Source organism: Siniperca chuatsi, linkage group LG1, assembly GCF_020085105.1.
Source record: "Siniperca chuatsi isolate FFG_IHB_CAS linkage group LG1, ASM2008510v1, whole genome shotgun sequence".
Classification (NCBI taxonomy): domain Eukaryota; kingdom Metazoa; phylum Chordata; class Actinopteri; order Centrarchiformes; family Sinipercidae; genus Siniperca; species Siniperca chuatsi.
Window position 1 is genome coordinate 21,893,854 of NC_058042.1, and position 17,019 is coordinate 21,910,872.

Sequence of the window (17,019 nt, forward strand, 5' to 3'; positions counted from 1 at the left end):
TAAACAGTAAAAATATTTCAACAAAGCGGTTACAGTCTACGTGGTCTGTTGCAAACATGTGGAGATCGGCGTGGGCTGACGTTACATTCCCAGCCTGAATTATTTTCCCAGTCCAGCCCTGCTTACCATCCCTGCAGAAGCTCCGGTGGTCTCCAGTCCCAGCTCCAGCTTGGCTCTTTGAATGCTCTACCTCCCTCTTTCCCGACCTCACTTCACACACAAGCTCCCTGGACCTCCCCTCCTCCATGTCACGCTTCAACCAGGGGTCTTCAAAGCTCATCTCACTGGAAATCGTAGCTAAAAGTGGTGCATTAAATTTGCCTGGGTCTTTCATTAAGCTGGTAGGTGAAGAGAGGATGGTTGGTTCCTGTATAACCATGGGTTTGACAGCCACACATGGGTGCACACTGATTGTGGTCTTGAAGGGAGAGAAGTTACCAGGTCCTGCCAGAATTTGGATGTTAGTTTTAGCCATGGACGGGGGCAGTTTCCTCAGCCTGTCTTTGGTTGGAGTTCCCTTATCACTCCCGTTTTCTGACAGCACCACCTCTCCTTCCAGACTCCCTCTTCTCGGGCTGCCACAGCTTTCATAATCACCCAGCCCCTCCATTCCAAAGGAAAGGCCCTGGTTGGTTTCAGGTTCAGCCAGGGCCTCCCCTTGCTGGCTCTGGGACTGACTGAAGCTGTGGAGTGACTGGTCAGCTTCACTGCCCACGCTCAGATCACTCATCCAGGAGGAGATGGGTGAACCACAGTTAGACATCACTGTGGCTAAGGCTTCACCTTCTATTCGCAGCTTGGCCATGGCCACCTACAACAGGACAAAATTCAATTGGGCATGGCATCTTGAAATCCAAAAAACAATTTACAAAATATAAGATTTAGGCTCTGGTCTAGTAGTACAAAAAGGCTGCCATGTTCGTTAGACTTTATTCAGATTCTGGCAGCTAAATATAACATGAAATGTCACATGAAGTATTATTGAATATAATAAATACTTTGTGATTCATCAACACAGCAAGATTGTGAAAAAATAAATCTGCATCATATGTGCATTTTAATCTGAATTAGTTTTTTAATTAAAAAAAGGTATACATTTGATTACCTGGAGATTCATAGAACCTCATAATGAGACAGATTTTCCCATCACTGTTCAGTGGCAGCCATGTTGGCCCCACAACCCTAGTCTATGGCCTTTTCTGTGGTGGCTATTTTTCTGTATTTGGTTCTTATGGTTCAAATCATATCAAATCAGCCATATGTGAAAACATAACTATAGCTTTAGTTTAGCACACATATCCGCATACCAAATGATCTTAGACACTGTAAATGCAAAGCAAGTCAGTCACACTAACCTCTGCCATGGCAACAACCTCTGTAACCCCTGAGGTTGTTGCAGGACCTACAGGCATGTGATATTCCTCCAGAGCTCCATCCTCAGCAGTACCGCTGATGACGCTGAGGGCTTGAGTGCCTGAGGTGAGGGCAGTGACAGAGCAATAGTCGCTGTTGAAGCTGATGATGCTCGTTGGACGACAGGTCAGGGCCCGAGTCTCCATGAGAGCTATACCATTAAGGTCCTCCTTACCTCCAGAAGCCACAGTGTACACAAGTTCATCCTCCTCAAGCGACAGAGGTCCAACTGTTCCTACACATACTGCCGGTCCTGAGGCTGCAAGTGGAGGAGAGTATGAGAACCAAGTTACCACATTTGTTAATTTTGTCCTTGCTTAGTGTGGTACATGTTTGTCGTCATAATTGTAAGGGTTTGCATATGACTCATTTGATTTATTTTGCATCTCACCCCCCTTTCACTGTGTAAAAATAGCATTTTTTAACGGCAACTCACCATCCCTGTGCGTGTCCAAGGGTATCGGTGGGACGTCATCGTCACAGAGTGTCTCAGCGGAGCCCAGGCTGGCAGACAAAGATGGAGTTGGCTCTCGGACTTGTAGGCTCATGCCCACCGGAGAAGTCCTGGACAGCAGGGACTCTGTGGAGGATCGGCCGCTGTCTGCAGCCAAACTGTCTACAGAATCAAAAACACACATTTGGCGTTGTAATTCATTTTGTTTTCCAAGTGCAGAATACATGGAAATTGGCATCACACTATGATGCCAATTTCAAACCACTGTTTATTATGCAGATCAACTGTGTTGTGCTCAGATGACTCAGTATGTGACTATATTTTATATGCCTTACAGTAAGACAGTAACGTAGACTCTGTTGACTATTGACAGCATATAAAAAACAAGTAGAAATAATTTAAAGTTATATTTTAAACAGTTGAAATATCGATCATCATAAATATCAAAATGTATTTCAAGGTTTCAGTATAAGCACAATTCTAAAGCATTAATGGGTAGAAAGGTGCGTACTGTCTGAGGTCAAAGCATCTGTGGCCTGGCCGTCTTGAGCCAGAGTGTGTGAGGACAGAGGGGGCGTTGCCGGCATCACGCCCTTCTGGGTGTACACTTTACACCGTTGGGATGGGGAGGACGGAGGCCTGAGGAAGAATACAAGGATCAAACATTATGGAGCCAGTTACAAATTTAGACTGTTTATTAGTCCACATGCAGCTCCTTCATTGCTATTTATGGTTTGATTTAGTAATAATAGACACATGGGCAAGGAATTATTTTTATGTTAATATTTCAAGGTTTTTCAAACATTTTTTAAATACAGTTTTTATTAAAACTGAATGAAAGGAAAAAGCCCACAGTTAATATTATTGCCCATATGTATGAATGTGCTTTACCTGTAGTCTGAGGTTTTGGTCAGGCTGGCGATGCCGAGGCGTGGTGATCCTAATGGGCGTGCCTTCCCCTCAGCGTTACTGCCCGCATTCAGACTCTCGCGGCTGTTCGGAGAGACAATAAACGAGACATCATGTCAATTAACGTCAAATACATTCCAATGGCTGACAGAAACATCAGCAAGAAAAAGTGCGACCCCTAAATAAAATTCACAGTTCTTTATTTTGTCCTCACCTGTCATGTAGATGGGAGCTCTTAGCCCTGTGCAGGGGGTTAGAGGTGATGCTGTTACTTCCTGTAACACTTCTGGTACTAGTAACTATTGGGGAACCAGAACTCTGAGCCAGGCTGTGGATCATCGTCTGGGCCAGTTCCGCCTCCTCCACCACCTCCTTGATCTCCTGCAGCTGCTGGTCATTGGTCCTCCTCCTGGAGGCTGCTGCTGCTGCTGCTGCTGAGGAGAAGGAGGACTGCACTGCACCTCCTACAGCACATGCAGAGCCTGGAGATGTTGTACCAAACAAATCCCAGACCAAAGGTTAGAAGAACTGTAAAATGGGACTTGACTTGATGCTGACTTACAGAACGACAACTGTCACACTGGTCTACGAAAGCCTTCAAAGCCAGTTTTTGGTCACAAATGATTTGGGTCCAAAAAGTAAAAGATGCTGGAATACAACATGTATCTACAGTATATGTGATCAGTGAATTAACCTGTTTTGGTTTCTGTATCCAACATAGCAGCAGAGCCAGGAGCAGAAGGAGCTGAGGTTTGGACGGCTGAAGATGGACATGGCTCTTGTTTGGCACCTTGTTTGCTCGCTGGAACCTCTTCAAAGGGGAACTTTGCCACCTGAACAAAGGGACAGAGAGATGGATGAAAAATTTATATTCTTCTTATCAGAATACCTAAGTTAGTTTGATTTGATTGTTGACAAAGGAAATGCTCTCCACTTATGTCTCCTACAGTGCTGGTGGATGAGAATAAATTATCGCTTGAGCTACTAACAACATAAAAACCTGCATTAGCAACATGCAAAGAACAGGGTCCTGTACAAATATTTCAACAATAATAAGGTAATGCCTTTTCAAATGCATTATTTTGTAACATTTTGAAAGCACATGCTTGTCCCTTGAAAGGGACAGAAATTTGCCACCACAAACTCAAGTTGTGACAGCAAGTAATAGGTTCTGCAGATACATGCAGAACATTTTAAGCAGATAGAGACAAAACCCTTTTTCCATTTGAATAGATAATGTGTTCAACTTTCAATATACCATCAAATACAGATCCCATCACACTAACAGAAAAGTTTTACTTTTCTTTTAATAATAACAACAAAAAAGGACAAAAAACTCTCATCACCTCCTCGCTGCCATCTATGCAGTCCAGTCTCTCCTGCAGCTCCGCAAAGGTGTTGCACTTCAGGCACTCAGCTCCCTCCTCTGGGACAGGGGCCAACGGCTGCCCAAGTAGTGACTGAGAGGGCTGAGGCAGGGGCTGAGAGGGGCCACTGGGCTGGTCCTCTGGCTGAGACTGCACCTGTTGGAGCAGAAATCACAGAGAAACAAGTCATTTATGTTTCTTTACAACAAATATTCTTCTGATTACTGCTGATTGTCTAAACTCTAAATGTAAATATATAAATGTAAATATATTTAAATTACCTTGTTCTGGGCTCCAGCTGCCTGACTTTGACTTTGTGTTTGCTGCTGCTCTGGCGTTTTACCTCGAAGCAAAGCCGGAATAATTGGTACAAATTCTGGTGGTCCCTCATTGTCCGTCAGCTCTCTATCTGACACTGCAGCCCCATTTGGGCCCACATAGATCACTGTGTCACATGACTGCTCGCTGCTCGAGTATTCGTCAGGGTCACTGGACAGTCGCAGCAATGGAAGGTCAGAGTCAGTGTCACCGCGGTGATGGAAAGGTCGCAGATGGGTCGGACGACGCATGCGACCCTCCTCGCAGGAGCTCTCTCCTCCAGAGGAGCTGGAGGTGTATTGCTGAGGAGAGACACAGACAGGCAAGGAGGAGGCAGAGTAGGGTGGTGAGAGAGAAAATATTCCCTTTTTAGATTTGCAGAACGTTTTTTTTTGTGCCTTTAATTGACAGTTCACACTGAAGAGAGACGGAAAAGATACAGAAGGGAGAGGTGGTGATAAAATGCATGATGTTTGTAAATCAACTCAGCACACACATACAAACGCATCATCATTCAAAGTAAAGTAATTTCAACTTGTAGTTAGTTATACAAAACCAAGATTTTCACATGAACTCCAGAAATAAAACATTTTTCAGCGTAACGGCAAGATTATGAGCTTGATGTATATGTTTCATTATAACATTGACATTGATTAACAGCGAGTTATATGTCCATCTGTTTAGGGTATCTTACCAGTGACTGTAGTTGTCTTTATCTTGAACTTAATGTACCTGAAGTTTTAGTTTTATGAGATTAAGAGAAATTTTAATTTTAATGAAGCATCAAGGTTTGATTCAAACTCACCACGGTGACTTTAGTTTTCTTCTTTTTCATGCGGAGGACGCGGGAAGCAATCTGGATGGTGGAAAGGGTTTCTGAGAAATCTCTGGGTGAGGCAGAGATGTGAGCAATCATGGTGGTCCGGCAGTTCATGTTGCCTAGCGACTCCCTTAGCAACATGGTCAGCTTGCTGTCCCTAGTAACGCACATACACCGAGATATGAGCACTAAAGACACGTTGGAAAAAGCACATAGTCACTCAAACATGTGAAAAAACTGGTCGATTTTCTAACAGACGTCCACACGTCTGACATTTGACAAAAGATTATTAACAGCTCATCTTGGCCACAAGACCACTAAACATTTCTACAAGTTGGAGAGAATACTAATAGTCTGTGTAATAATGACAAAACACTAGGCTAACATATTGATATAAATGAAGCTAAAATATTCAAAAGGCAAACTTAATGGTAATTATTGATTATAGTTATTGATTAATGCTGCTAAAACACATGAAAGGTTGCTATTCCAGACTAAAGCTAACAAAGTCTTAAAAGAAGCACTCTGGATATTATGTAATCCAATATTAGGAGATGATCTATGTCCCAGAGAGATTATACTAGCAGATGGGAGAGTAAAAGTAGGCTGTGTGTTTAAGAAAAGACTTTCTCCTGGGTGGGCTACTGCAATCATTCAGAGTCTTTTGTGTGTGTACGTGTGTGTGTACGTGTGTGTGTGTGTGTGTGTGTGTGTGTGTGTGTGTGTGTGGCCTGCAGGCTGACAGTGAGTAAAGCTCCTCTGTGGCCCAATACCTCATGCTGCTGTCCCCCTTTTCTAAAAACACAGCCTGCAGGCAAGTCTCACATACGTATGTGTACATTCACATGCACACAAACATTCACATACACACACACACAAGTATGTACACACTCCTATCTTGACCTCCTCTCTCATCGATGCTCTACTCTTCTTTCCTCTCCTCTTCTTCTTTCTCTGTTTGCTGCCTCAGGCTTCAACAAACCGTCTTCTCTCTCCCTCAGTCCATCTCTATCTCTCTATATCTCTCCCTGAGATTAATGTAGCTAAATTCATGACTCATGAAGTATTCATTTGCATGTTAATTCAAGTGCTGGGGAGGTTGGGTTAGATCTTACCTCTCAGCCTGTGCTAGATTTATTACAGTTTTTTTTAACCGGGGAGACTACTGTATATAACATGGTGATCTCTATGATTAAAACAACCCTATAGTGAATGCAGCATCTAAATTCCTAGATCACCATTAATACAAAAAACTAATATAATAAGGAGCGCCCCTGAAGAAGCCACACGTTGTTCACTCACAGATTTGTACTTATGTACGACTGATAAATTAAGACAATCTAGACTTTCCTAGAGCGCGCTGGAATTTCTATGCTTATATTGTTAATATAATAAGAATTGCAATTGTCAAACAGGATATTGGAGTATAGAACAATTGATTGTGTCCCTGAAGTGTCTTGTATGACACAGAGACTCCAGACAGTATAGGAGTGGGGGTGTTAATAGAAAAATTTAGGGAGCTGTATGACTGAAGGGGGACTTTGCTGGGAGGAGAGATACAGCAAGGGAAGTAGTCTGATTTTGGACAAGAAGCTGTACAGAGTCCCTGATGAGAAAGGTTGATGTTTAGTGAATGTGGGAAGCACCTTTAAATCTGCATGAGCATGTTGTGGCTGAAACGTGGGTCTTGCAAGACTGTCGTTTGTCTGGCATCATGCTGAGATGCTTGGATTCTTGTCTGGGCAAAGTGTTGACTTTGTGGTGACAGACAGCTATCTGCTGCTTTCTCTTGAACTGGGAAGCTACAAATACATGATAATATCCAATATTCTACTGATCAACTGGCATACAATCACCAGTTACCTAGCAACAGTACTGGATTATAAGAACAGGATGGGACCCTATCCCAAAAGTAATGAAGCACTGGTAGACAGGCTCAGCCTTTAACTGTGATGAAACTAAAGGCAGAATAAGTAGGATTTTCCTAAAAAACAATATATGGACTCATATAAAAATAATTCCTCTCAATCATCACTTATGACCCACTAGAAGTGTGTGGCACAGTCTGTATCTGCAGAGACGCTGCCCTCTGCCTGTATTTTCTTAGTTTCTTGTGTTCGGGATGTTTCTGAGCAACCTTTGGGCAATGGTGTGTAGCCCCCAGCCAACAGCGACGCACAGGCTGTGAGGTTGGGACTCGTAACACAGGGAGCATCTTACATCGCTACTATTTATTCTGCCTTTGACAAAGCAGAGTTCTTGGACTCAAACTGGATTTAAACAAATTTTTGGTCGAGCGGTTAATCAGTCTGTCAGTTGGTTTTTCCAGACTGAAATATCTCAACAACGATTGGATCGATTGCCATGAAATTCTGTATAGACATTCATGATGCCCAGATGATGAAACCTAATGACTTTGGTGATCCTGTGACTGTTCCTCTAGCACCACCAGCAGGTTAACATTACTGACTTGTTCACTTGACTTGTTAATGTCTTATTCAGTGAAATATTTAAACATTTACAAGATGGATTGGCACAAATTTTGATACGTTTTGGACATTCATGTTCCCTACATGATGAATTGTAATAACCCAAGTAATCCTCAAAATTTCACTTTGTCCATTACTTTGTTTTATGACTAAATACCTGCAAAACTAATGACATTCCCATCAGCTTCAGGTGTACTTTGTATTTAGTGCTAATTAGATCATTTTAGCATGCTAACATGCTAAACTAAGCTAGTTAACAATGTAAACATTATCTTCTCATTATCCGCTTAACAGCTTGACACTGTCATTGCTAGCATGTTAGCATGCTGATGTTAGCATTTAGCTCAAAGCATTGCTGTGCTTACAGCCTCACATGCAGAGCTGCTAGGATTGCTGTTGACTCTGGTCTTATTTCTCTAATTTCTCTCTTTTGGAGGTGCAGTTTAGTTTGTACCTCATTGTCTCCAAATGCTAACTACCTTCAAATTATTGTACTGTATGACGACACTGACCCATCTTTCTCTTATATTCCAAGGAAGAAGATTATTGAGCTAATGGCAACCTGCTGCTCAAAAACACCTACAACCATTGTTTTAATTAATAGTTATAAACTAGTCTTATACTATAGCACTGCAGTGACACATCCATGTTCGCTTAGTTGTACTCTATAGCCTTTTGATTTGTGATTCTGTGACTTGTTCTCAGTCCTTGGTTCTAGAGAAATGGCAATAACACAGCATACATTGTTAAACCAGTCCAAATCCCCTTACAATCCGACAGCAGTCTGAGTCACCAGTGGCAAACCAGACTCAGCACAGCTTTCCTTGCATGCAGCTTCAGTGTTAGGTAGCAGGTTGTTTTGCAATGTAAATGCAAAATCTGGTGATTAAATTAACCCAGCAAGAAGCATAGAGCTACACCGCCTTAAGGAGAGTGGAAGAGAAAGGAGGAAGGAGGGAAGGAAAGAGGAATTAAATGGAGGGAAAGGTAAAATGAGGACATTTACAGTACAGTTTGGTCCATATACTGCACATACTGTATACTGCCCGGGCATACTAAACGTAACTACAGCAATTATGATTTTTTTCCCCATAACATGTATTTTTATTTTCTACTGTTTACCCTGGCTACAGTCTCTGTCTGTATTATCTCTCCACCTCTCCTCTCTCTCTCTCCTTTGCTCTCATTGCCAGTCAGTTAACCAGCAAAATGAATGTGATGAATATGTAACAGCAGCTGTTGTTGTTTATAACATTAAGTCCCCAAAACCTGAAGCAACTTAAGAGATCTCTTGTCTGCTTTCCTCTCTTCATCTCCTCCAGCTCCAAAACATCCTGCTTTCCTCTTCATTTCACCCTTCCCTCCTCGCCACACTTCTTTCTCCAAATTGTTAACTGGACATCTTGTATCCTCTTCTTTGTTTTCTACCTCACTTTCTTCTCCTTACTTTATTCAAAACATCTTAGCACATTTCCTTTCTCCTCTTCTCTCCTACTCTCCTCACAAATACATACACTTGAACACACCACCTTACTTGTATGGGATGTGCTTGCTCCCGTTGACCAGGGCCAGTATCACGTTGCCAAGGGCAGACAGAGAAAGGCACAGAGGGGCCGAGCTGGGTGAAGAGTTCTCCCTGCTTTTCCCACCTCCTTCTCCTCCAAGTACTTTGACATCACAGCTGCCCAGGTCCAGCAGGTGGAGGCGACTGCGGCCTCCTGACACTAGCAAAATGAAAAAATGTGTCAAAATGGAGGAGGAAGGGCAGAGGTTGGTACGGGGTAAGGATATAAGAGATAGGTGAAATGAAAAGGAATAGAATAAAGTCAAGGAAACATTCAATTTTAAAAAATTAAAATCTTTCAGTCTTGGATCTCTGTAATGATCATTCCGCAAGTTCAATTTACCACAAAAAAATCCTGATTAGCTTTTAAAAAGTGCTCAATAAAAAAGTTAATTGATTTGTGAGGGATCATCTGAATCAAGTGAACAATACGGTATCATCAACAAACAAACAATTTCTGTGGTGGTATTTTCAGTAGTAGAGACCAGATAGATAGTATACAACTATTGAATGTATCCCTCAGCATACTGTAGACATACAGTATTATACAATTTCCTAAATGAATCATAAGAATGTGTCCCAACATGACCAAAGGTTGTAGCTTGAGATGTTTTTCTGAATTCTGTAGCAACGTAATGGGAAACCAAGTTCTCTAAAGGTTAAGACTGTTAAAAATTGTAATTATGTGAGCCAGAAGACATGTTGTAAAACAGTGTGTTCCCACATACATCCTCAAACATCCTCATTTCCTGCATGTCCATGTACTTCTGTGCACACACACGCACACACATAAATTACACACAAACGTTACTGCCTTATTCTCTCACATATGCACGCACCAGTATGAGCACTGAAAGTGATTATTATCAGTGATATTTTGGTCAGACATCTGTCACAGTCTCTCTCTTTGTCAAACACACAGTTACACACAAATAAACTCACACTACCCCTGCATCACTATCACCCAGTTATTTATGTAGACATGAGTGAATTCATCTAAACACAGAATCTATATAGGGATCATACAGTCTGTGATAGTTATGTGTACAACTCTGTCAAGAATTCTGATGCTTAAGCTCCCTATTTATCCATAGTAGATATAGGTAAATAGAGTGATCTGTCTATCATTACTGTGTACACTCATTCCTTGCTTTGTCTTCCATGTGGTGAAGCACTATTTTAATAGTAAACACCAAGTTTGTGTCTGCTTTTCTACTATAACAGTAGAAGTAATGCTAGCAATAACAGTGTTAGAACAAACAGTACTTACTCCCTCCTTTGCCTGTCTTTTCCATGCGATACTGGTATATGTGCAATGTAAACAGCATGTGTGAGTTCCTATGTTCTTCTTCAGTGGTGTTGGGGCGTTGGCTACTGTGGCGAGCGGCAATGGCTGCATCCAAAAACCAGGCTGCCTTCTCTGGTGTCGGAGCACGTAGTTCAGACTGGTTCTGGAGCTGGAAGATGTGTGGGAAGAGAGGAACTGTATTGAATATTGCCCATATAGACATAATAAAGAAGGACAGACAGCCAGACAAGCTGAGGGGGCTTGGTTTACGTACCAAGAAGTGTCCAAACACTGATAATATTGTGTTTATATATTCTGCAATATTCTGCATGTACAGGACTGATTGGCACATTCAAATAAAGCATTTTCTAATTTTCCTGCAAGTATGGGGGACAGAGATAGAGGGAAGCAGAGATGAGTAAGAGAGAGAGAGAGAGGGAAAGTAAGCGATAGAGAGAGAGAGAGAGTTTGTGTGTGTGTGTGTGTGGTACTGCAGGATATCATTACTAATGAGATTATGTCAGATTAGTTAAGGATTACACAGATGTTCTTGTATCAGACCCTATAATCCTATAAAAATATAACTGCAGCCATACACACACACACTAGTTCAATCTCCATCAATCATTTTTGGCGCTCTTCTACATGCACACACTATTCCGACTGCTATGTAGTTACTACCTTAAAATGAATGATGATAATAATTATAATGGTGATGAGACTTAATTTCATGTAGGCAGCCTTTTGTTGTCTGAAACATGCTCAAATTCAAAATTCAAAAATGTCACTTTAGTCAAGATATACCTCACCTAAGGCCAATTCAATTTTAAAAAAGCTTGAATATAAACAGACAAAAAAAATGTTTTCCTAGTTATTCTTCCATTTTTGTTTGTGTCTTTATTTTGCACTTAACACTGTTCGTCTTTGATTCTGACTTCTGCCAGTCAGAAGCAGTGACCGTATTTTAAGTAAAACAGGTGAATGAGCCAGCTATTTCTGAACCTGGTGTTTTAGAGGAGTTTATTTTGGAAGAAAAGGCACTTTAATAGCATATTAAAGCTCTTATATTGTATCTGCTGCTCCAAGGTGAGTGTGTAAGCATCTCACAGTAGCTAAGACAACAGAGAATTACCTGAGGCTAAAAAAAACAAAGGTAAAGCATATTGATACAATGCCTGAGGCTGTTCATACACACACTCACAGGATTTAATCTACAACAACCACATTACATAAACTAATGCAACTGTCAGCTGCAGTGTGTTTGAACGTGTGCATGTGTGCGTGTGTGTTTGTATGTATACCTGCATGCCACAGATGGGGTCCTCAAACAGGTAGACTCCAGGTGACTGTCCATCCTGTAAACTACCTGTAGCTACTTCAGACAGCAAGTCCTTAAGGTTCTCCTCTTTTCCCCAAACCTACACACACACACACACACACATACACATTGGTTTACTAGTAGTAGTCACCTCAATGTCTTTTATTTCATCAAAACCCTGTCCCAAATTGATCTAGGACTAAATCTGGTGAGGGCGATCTTAAAGAGAGTCCAGCCTTTATTAAAACCTTATTATAGAGAAGTCATTACTTGTGATGGCAAGTCAACAGTTAGACACTAACAGAGATACTACACTGCCACTACTACTTAGTAGCCTTCTTTCTCAGATGTCTGTATCAGTAATGGCACCTGTTTAACTCTGCAGGGAATGTTTCAAATTGAGGTCTCGTCTGTAACACTGACCTCGACTGCAGAGACGCGAACAGAGAAGCGTGCGCCTGTTTTCTCCTTTCTCTCATTGATGAGTTTAAACAACCAGGAGATGGCACAGGGGATTATACCCAGAGTCTGAAGAGAGTCATCACGGCCAATCATTGTGTAGGATTTACCTGGAAGAGACATACAGAAAAACAAAGTAGGGGAAGGGTGAACAGAAAAAGATGGAGATATATCAAAAAGAACATCATCAGAAAAAGCCTTCAGAACTGTCCCTTTGAGCCACACGATGATGATTACCCCCCTCACACACTCCTGCGCTGGCTGTCAGGAGTCGGAGATCAAACACACACCTAAACAAAGCCATATGTCACACCTAACAATAACACAGACACGAACATTTACACAAAACAGAAGACATCAAAAGCCTGACTCGTGTGATGCAGGATAGAGAAATGTGTTCAGATTTGTTCAGAGATAATGCAGGATGGAGGAGAGGTTGTCAGCTACAGTGTAATCTTACATTGTTCTCCCTCAATGTTTCCTGGAGCGTCTAGACTTACTGTCAAAACAAAGATGCATTTCATGATTTGTCTCAAAAAGGTTTTCAAAGCTGGAGGAGAACTAGTAAACACGCTCAACAAAAAGGGTTGTATTTATTGTGAGAAAATGTTTATACCATTATGGTGTTTATATGGTGCTGAAATGAAACCTTTTAAGGTTCTCTGGAGCCTTCTAGATAAAACCTCAAAATGCTGTTAAAGTAATGTTAAAGAATTCATTAAATTTTGCAATCAGCTGTATTAAAATAACTTGTTTAAAGAAACACTGGGTCATTTACTTTGATTTAACTGATTTACCAGTTGATTTATTTTTGTTTAACAAATCAGATGGACTTCTTCAGTCATAATGGCTCTATGTAGCATCACTGAAGGCAAGAATCTAAAAGATCTGCACACTGTACTAATTGTTTTTGGATATGCGTACCCTACACCCTGTTTGTCTATGTAGCATCACTACCATAACTACAAGGCACTTCAATAACCCTCCTTTCTCTTTTTTGCATTTCAGCACTGTGTATACATTAGAGTGTCTTAAATTACACATGTACATGAGTATATGTGTGGCTCTGCAATGTTTCCTTCTGTTCTAACTACCACAGGCTGTCAAGACATGGTCAGCTATAGCTGACTGCTCCAGTGACTAACACAACACCGCAACATAGTGACGCTACGCTACAGGCTATAAAGCAGTGTGGGTCCATGTCTGTGTAGTTGATGTATATTCCCGGTAATTGGTCTCATCAAGCAGAGCTTCGGATGCTGTCAGAGAGAAAGTGAACAGGGTGAGAAAGTGTGAGAGAACATGGCAGCACTGTATCATCAGTTCAGAGACATGCACATATGAGATCACACAGACACACACACACTCTCGTCATTACTAAAAGATGATCTATCCAAGGCCAATAATCCCATAACTGATAACAAAATCCATCAGGCATGATTTGAAGCCAGAGGATTCAATTATATTCCTGAAGTTCATCCATTTATTTCAGGATCATTTGAATTTTTTGGTCATTTTCAATGAAAACCTGGTTACTGAAAGTGTTCGTGTGTGTACATGAGTAGACTTGTGTGCATCAGAGTCGTCATGTGTCCACAGCCAAGGGCCGAAGATAAATGCTCGTTGTGTAACTTTCTTTATTTTAATTAGGAGAAAGGTAATGCTGTTATAATGCAGCCTCATTAAGATCCATGGCCTTAGGTGAGCTATATCACAAAGAATGATCTCATCTGCTGCTGCAGCAGCAGTCGTTTGAACTGAAACCAGCCAGGTCAGAGCTGCTCCGTAGCATTAATATAATAATAAAATTGATTTAAAGAGCAAACTCTCTTTGATGGATTTCTCAGTCATTTAAAAACACTTGCAGTATTAAAGCCAGAACATTCAGTTATGTCTGTCATCCAACACAATCAAACACTGACAATAGACAATAGAGGTCTATTTTGGGGGCGTGTTAGGCATATCATTTCCTGTGACGGTCATATTATACAGTATGAATCATCATGAATCATGACACAGTTGGCATTTTCATGTGTCAATATTTGACAGCTGAATGAAAACATGTAAACATGGTGAGATGCAAAACATTGATCTAGACAGGCTGTCTGATGTGTATGCCATGTTGGGTTAGTGTCTTGGGAGAGCTGTGGTGATTATATGTGCATCTGTTTGTTTGATCTGTCCTACATGGGTCTTTTTAGTGGAGAAGTGGGCAGCTTCTACTCTTTGCTCACTCTTTAGCATTTTTGTATGAAAATGTGTGAGGACCCAAAAAAACATAAAGCCTGAGTTAAAGGAGAATACCTTTTTATTACAACTTAGGTCTTCGTATTTGGCCATCTTTTTTTCCTGATAAAATTTTATAATAATAATCATCATCTTTATTGTCTACAAATGTGGAAATTTGCCTTCGGCTTCACAGGTTGGTTTAAAAAGACATTCTAGTAAATCACAATACATACATTAATAAATCACACAACATGCACAGTACAGACAACAATAACGGACAGTTGGTTTCAATTCAGTGTGAATGGTGTTTACGAATTTAGTTATTGCATTTGGTATGAAAGACTTTTTGTAAATGTTCTTGGTTGCTGCAGCGGCTCTATTGTGTCTCCCCGAGGATAGTTTTATGAATTCTTTAAAAAGGGAATGAACAGGTTCAGTCACAGTTTGTCTCGCTTTTTGTTTCACCTGCATTTTGTACATACGTCCCAATTGTTTCTGCTTTTTCCCAATAATTTTACTGGCCATATTTGTAATTCTGGACAGACTATTTTTGTTAGCCCCCAGGTGGCCATACCATGTACACATATTAAAAGTTAAATCACTTTCAACAAGACCTCTGTAAACAGTCTCTAAAATGTTCTTGCTTATATCATATGAATCCAATTTCCTGATTAGATACAAGTGCTGCATTGCTTTTTAAAAAAATGTACTCTGTGTTGGCTGTAAAACTTAAAGTGCAGTCCAAAACAGTTCCTAACCATTTAAACTCCTCTACTGCTTCAACAGGCTGATCATTAATCAAAACAGGTGGAAAATAATGACAGGCATTGTGGTGACAATTACCAGCTCCTTAGTCTTACTGTCGTTAATTAAAAGGGCACTGTCTTCACACCACTTAGTAAGCTCATCAATATGGTGGAAATATGCAGACTGATTAACTGTGTCCCCTGTCTGCATAAGACCAACTAACACCATATTATCAGCATATTTATACAATTGGCAGGTTGAATTAGTAATTGGACTTACTGTGCTTGCCGTAGTTGTGTGTACTGTGCAATGAGGGCTTGTTACCAACATTACGGGTGAGTTATATGCCTTTGTATTAGCGAGTGTACCAAGCCCCCAAGAACAGTGCTGGGCTATGAGGTGATTTTGCCATAGCAGCTGTACTCAGTATTGCAATATCACGACACTGAGACTTTTTCCCCATACACAATCAGAAAAGGAGCGGCAAAGCATCAGCATTTTTGAGCATCAAAAACACCCTAAATTACTCTTTGTATTGTCAGAATTTGATCCATTTGATCCAATAACATTTAAAAAGTCTAGAAGAGCCGTATCATTAAATTTGCCATCTTGGAATGCGGTAACCAGTTTTTCTTAATACATCCAGTGCACAGCACAGAAATGAGAGAGAGAGAGAGAGAGAGAGAGAGAGAGAGAGAGAGAGAGATGGGGAATGACATTCAACAAAAGTCCTCAGTCAGACTCATGGTTCACTTTCAACTGAGGTATTATCTAAACTTTAGTTAATCTGACTAAACTGCTGACTGTCTAAACTTTGCCTGACTGCTCATGTTTCTTGCCCCATTGGACTTTGTATCTATGTTGCCATGTTCCCATTCTTATCGTAAGTTATCGTTAGTTATTGTAACCGACAGTAATGACAGCAAAAATTACAAAAATAAAAAACATGCAGAATTATTCTTTAACTGAATAGCCACATGAGAAAGACCAAAACATTAATTTATAAAATATTTATAAATGAGTTTACTTTTACTACAGATGTGGCAAGGGACAAAGTCCCTGCAGCACAAGAAGAAAACACAGTGGTTTGCATGTTGGTTTTACATAGAACTTCATTACTGTTTGTTCCAGTAAATGGCTCCGCCATTAACACAGAAGTGTTCCCCGCTGAACTGCAGCATTTAAATTCAGCCAGCAGATCAAGGGGACTTAGAAACTCCAACTGCATGTATAAAGATCACAAGCCAAGAAGGATAATGCTGCGTGCATGTACAGGGATAAACACAACAGGGGCTGACCCAAGGTTGAAGAACATGTCTGTCTGTCTGTCTGTCTGTCTGTCTGTCTGTGTGTGTGTGTGTGTGTGTGTGTGTGTGTGTGTGTGTGTGTGTGGTGGGTCTTCAATTGTGCCAGTGCATGTGTGTGAGTTCAGACATGTTGCAGTGTGCAGTTAGGGGTCCTGACCCTTTTTAAGACAGATTCTCTAAAAACCAGCTTCAGAAGGATTACAGAGAGAGAAAGGCAGACCGAAACACAGACGGAGCAGGCTGAGAATGCTTTCAGCTTCAGCAGACACTAATCCTCCTCTTTCTCTCTCTGATAGATGAGGGCCAGTGGAGAGACGGCCAAGTGAAAGACTGACGG

General features: G+C 41.0%; 1 protein-coding gene across 3 annotated transcripts in view; it reads right to left on the reverse strand.

Moving 5' to 3' along the window:
- The window catches only part of kif26ba (kinesin family member 26Ba), an 87,804-nt gene that overhangs the window by 12,104 nt on the left and 58,681 nt on the right, over positions 1-17,019 (reverse strand). For 2 of the 3 annotated variants that reach the window (XM_044190165.1, XM_044190185.1), the window contains 14 exons: positions 12,364-12,509; positions 11,924-12,040; positions 10,605-10,791; positions 9,305-9,494; positions 5,267-5,438; positions 4,425-4,763; positions 4,123-4,299; positions 3,471-3,609; positions 2,991-3,258; positions 2,759-2,860; positions 2,379-2,506; positions 1,850-2,029; positions 1,356-1,672; positions 127-811 (listed from right to left, as the gene is read on the reverse strand). In XM_044190165.1, the coding sequence (XP_044046100.1) occupies positions 127-811; positions 1,356-1,672; positions 1,850-2,029; positions 2,379-2,506; positions 2,759-2,860; positions 2,991-3,258; positions 3,471-3,609; positions 4,123-4,299; positions 4,425-4,763; positions 5,267-5,438; positions 9,305-9,494; positions 10,605-10,791; positions 11,924-12,040; positions 12,364-12,509 (3,147 nt within the window). The remainder of the gene's footprint in view (positions 1-126; positions 812-1,355; positions 1,673-1,849; positions 2,030-2,378; positions 2,507-2,758; positions 2,861-2,990; positions 3,259-3,470; positions 3,610-4,122; positions 4,300-4,424; positions 4,764-5,266; positions 5,439-9,304; positions 9,495-10,604; positions 10,792-11,923; positions 12,041-12,363; positions 12,510-17,019) is intronic. The other variant, XM_044190175.1, reaches the window with a different exon arrangement.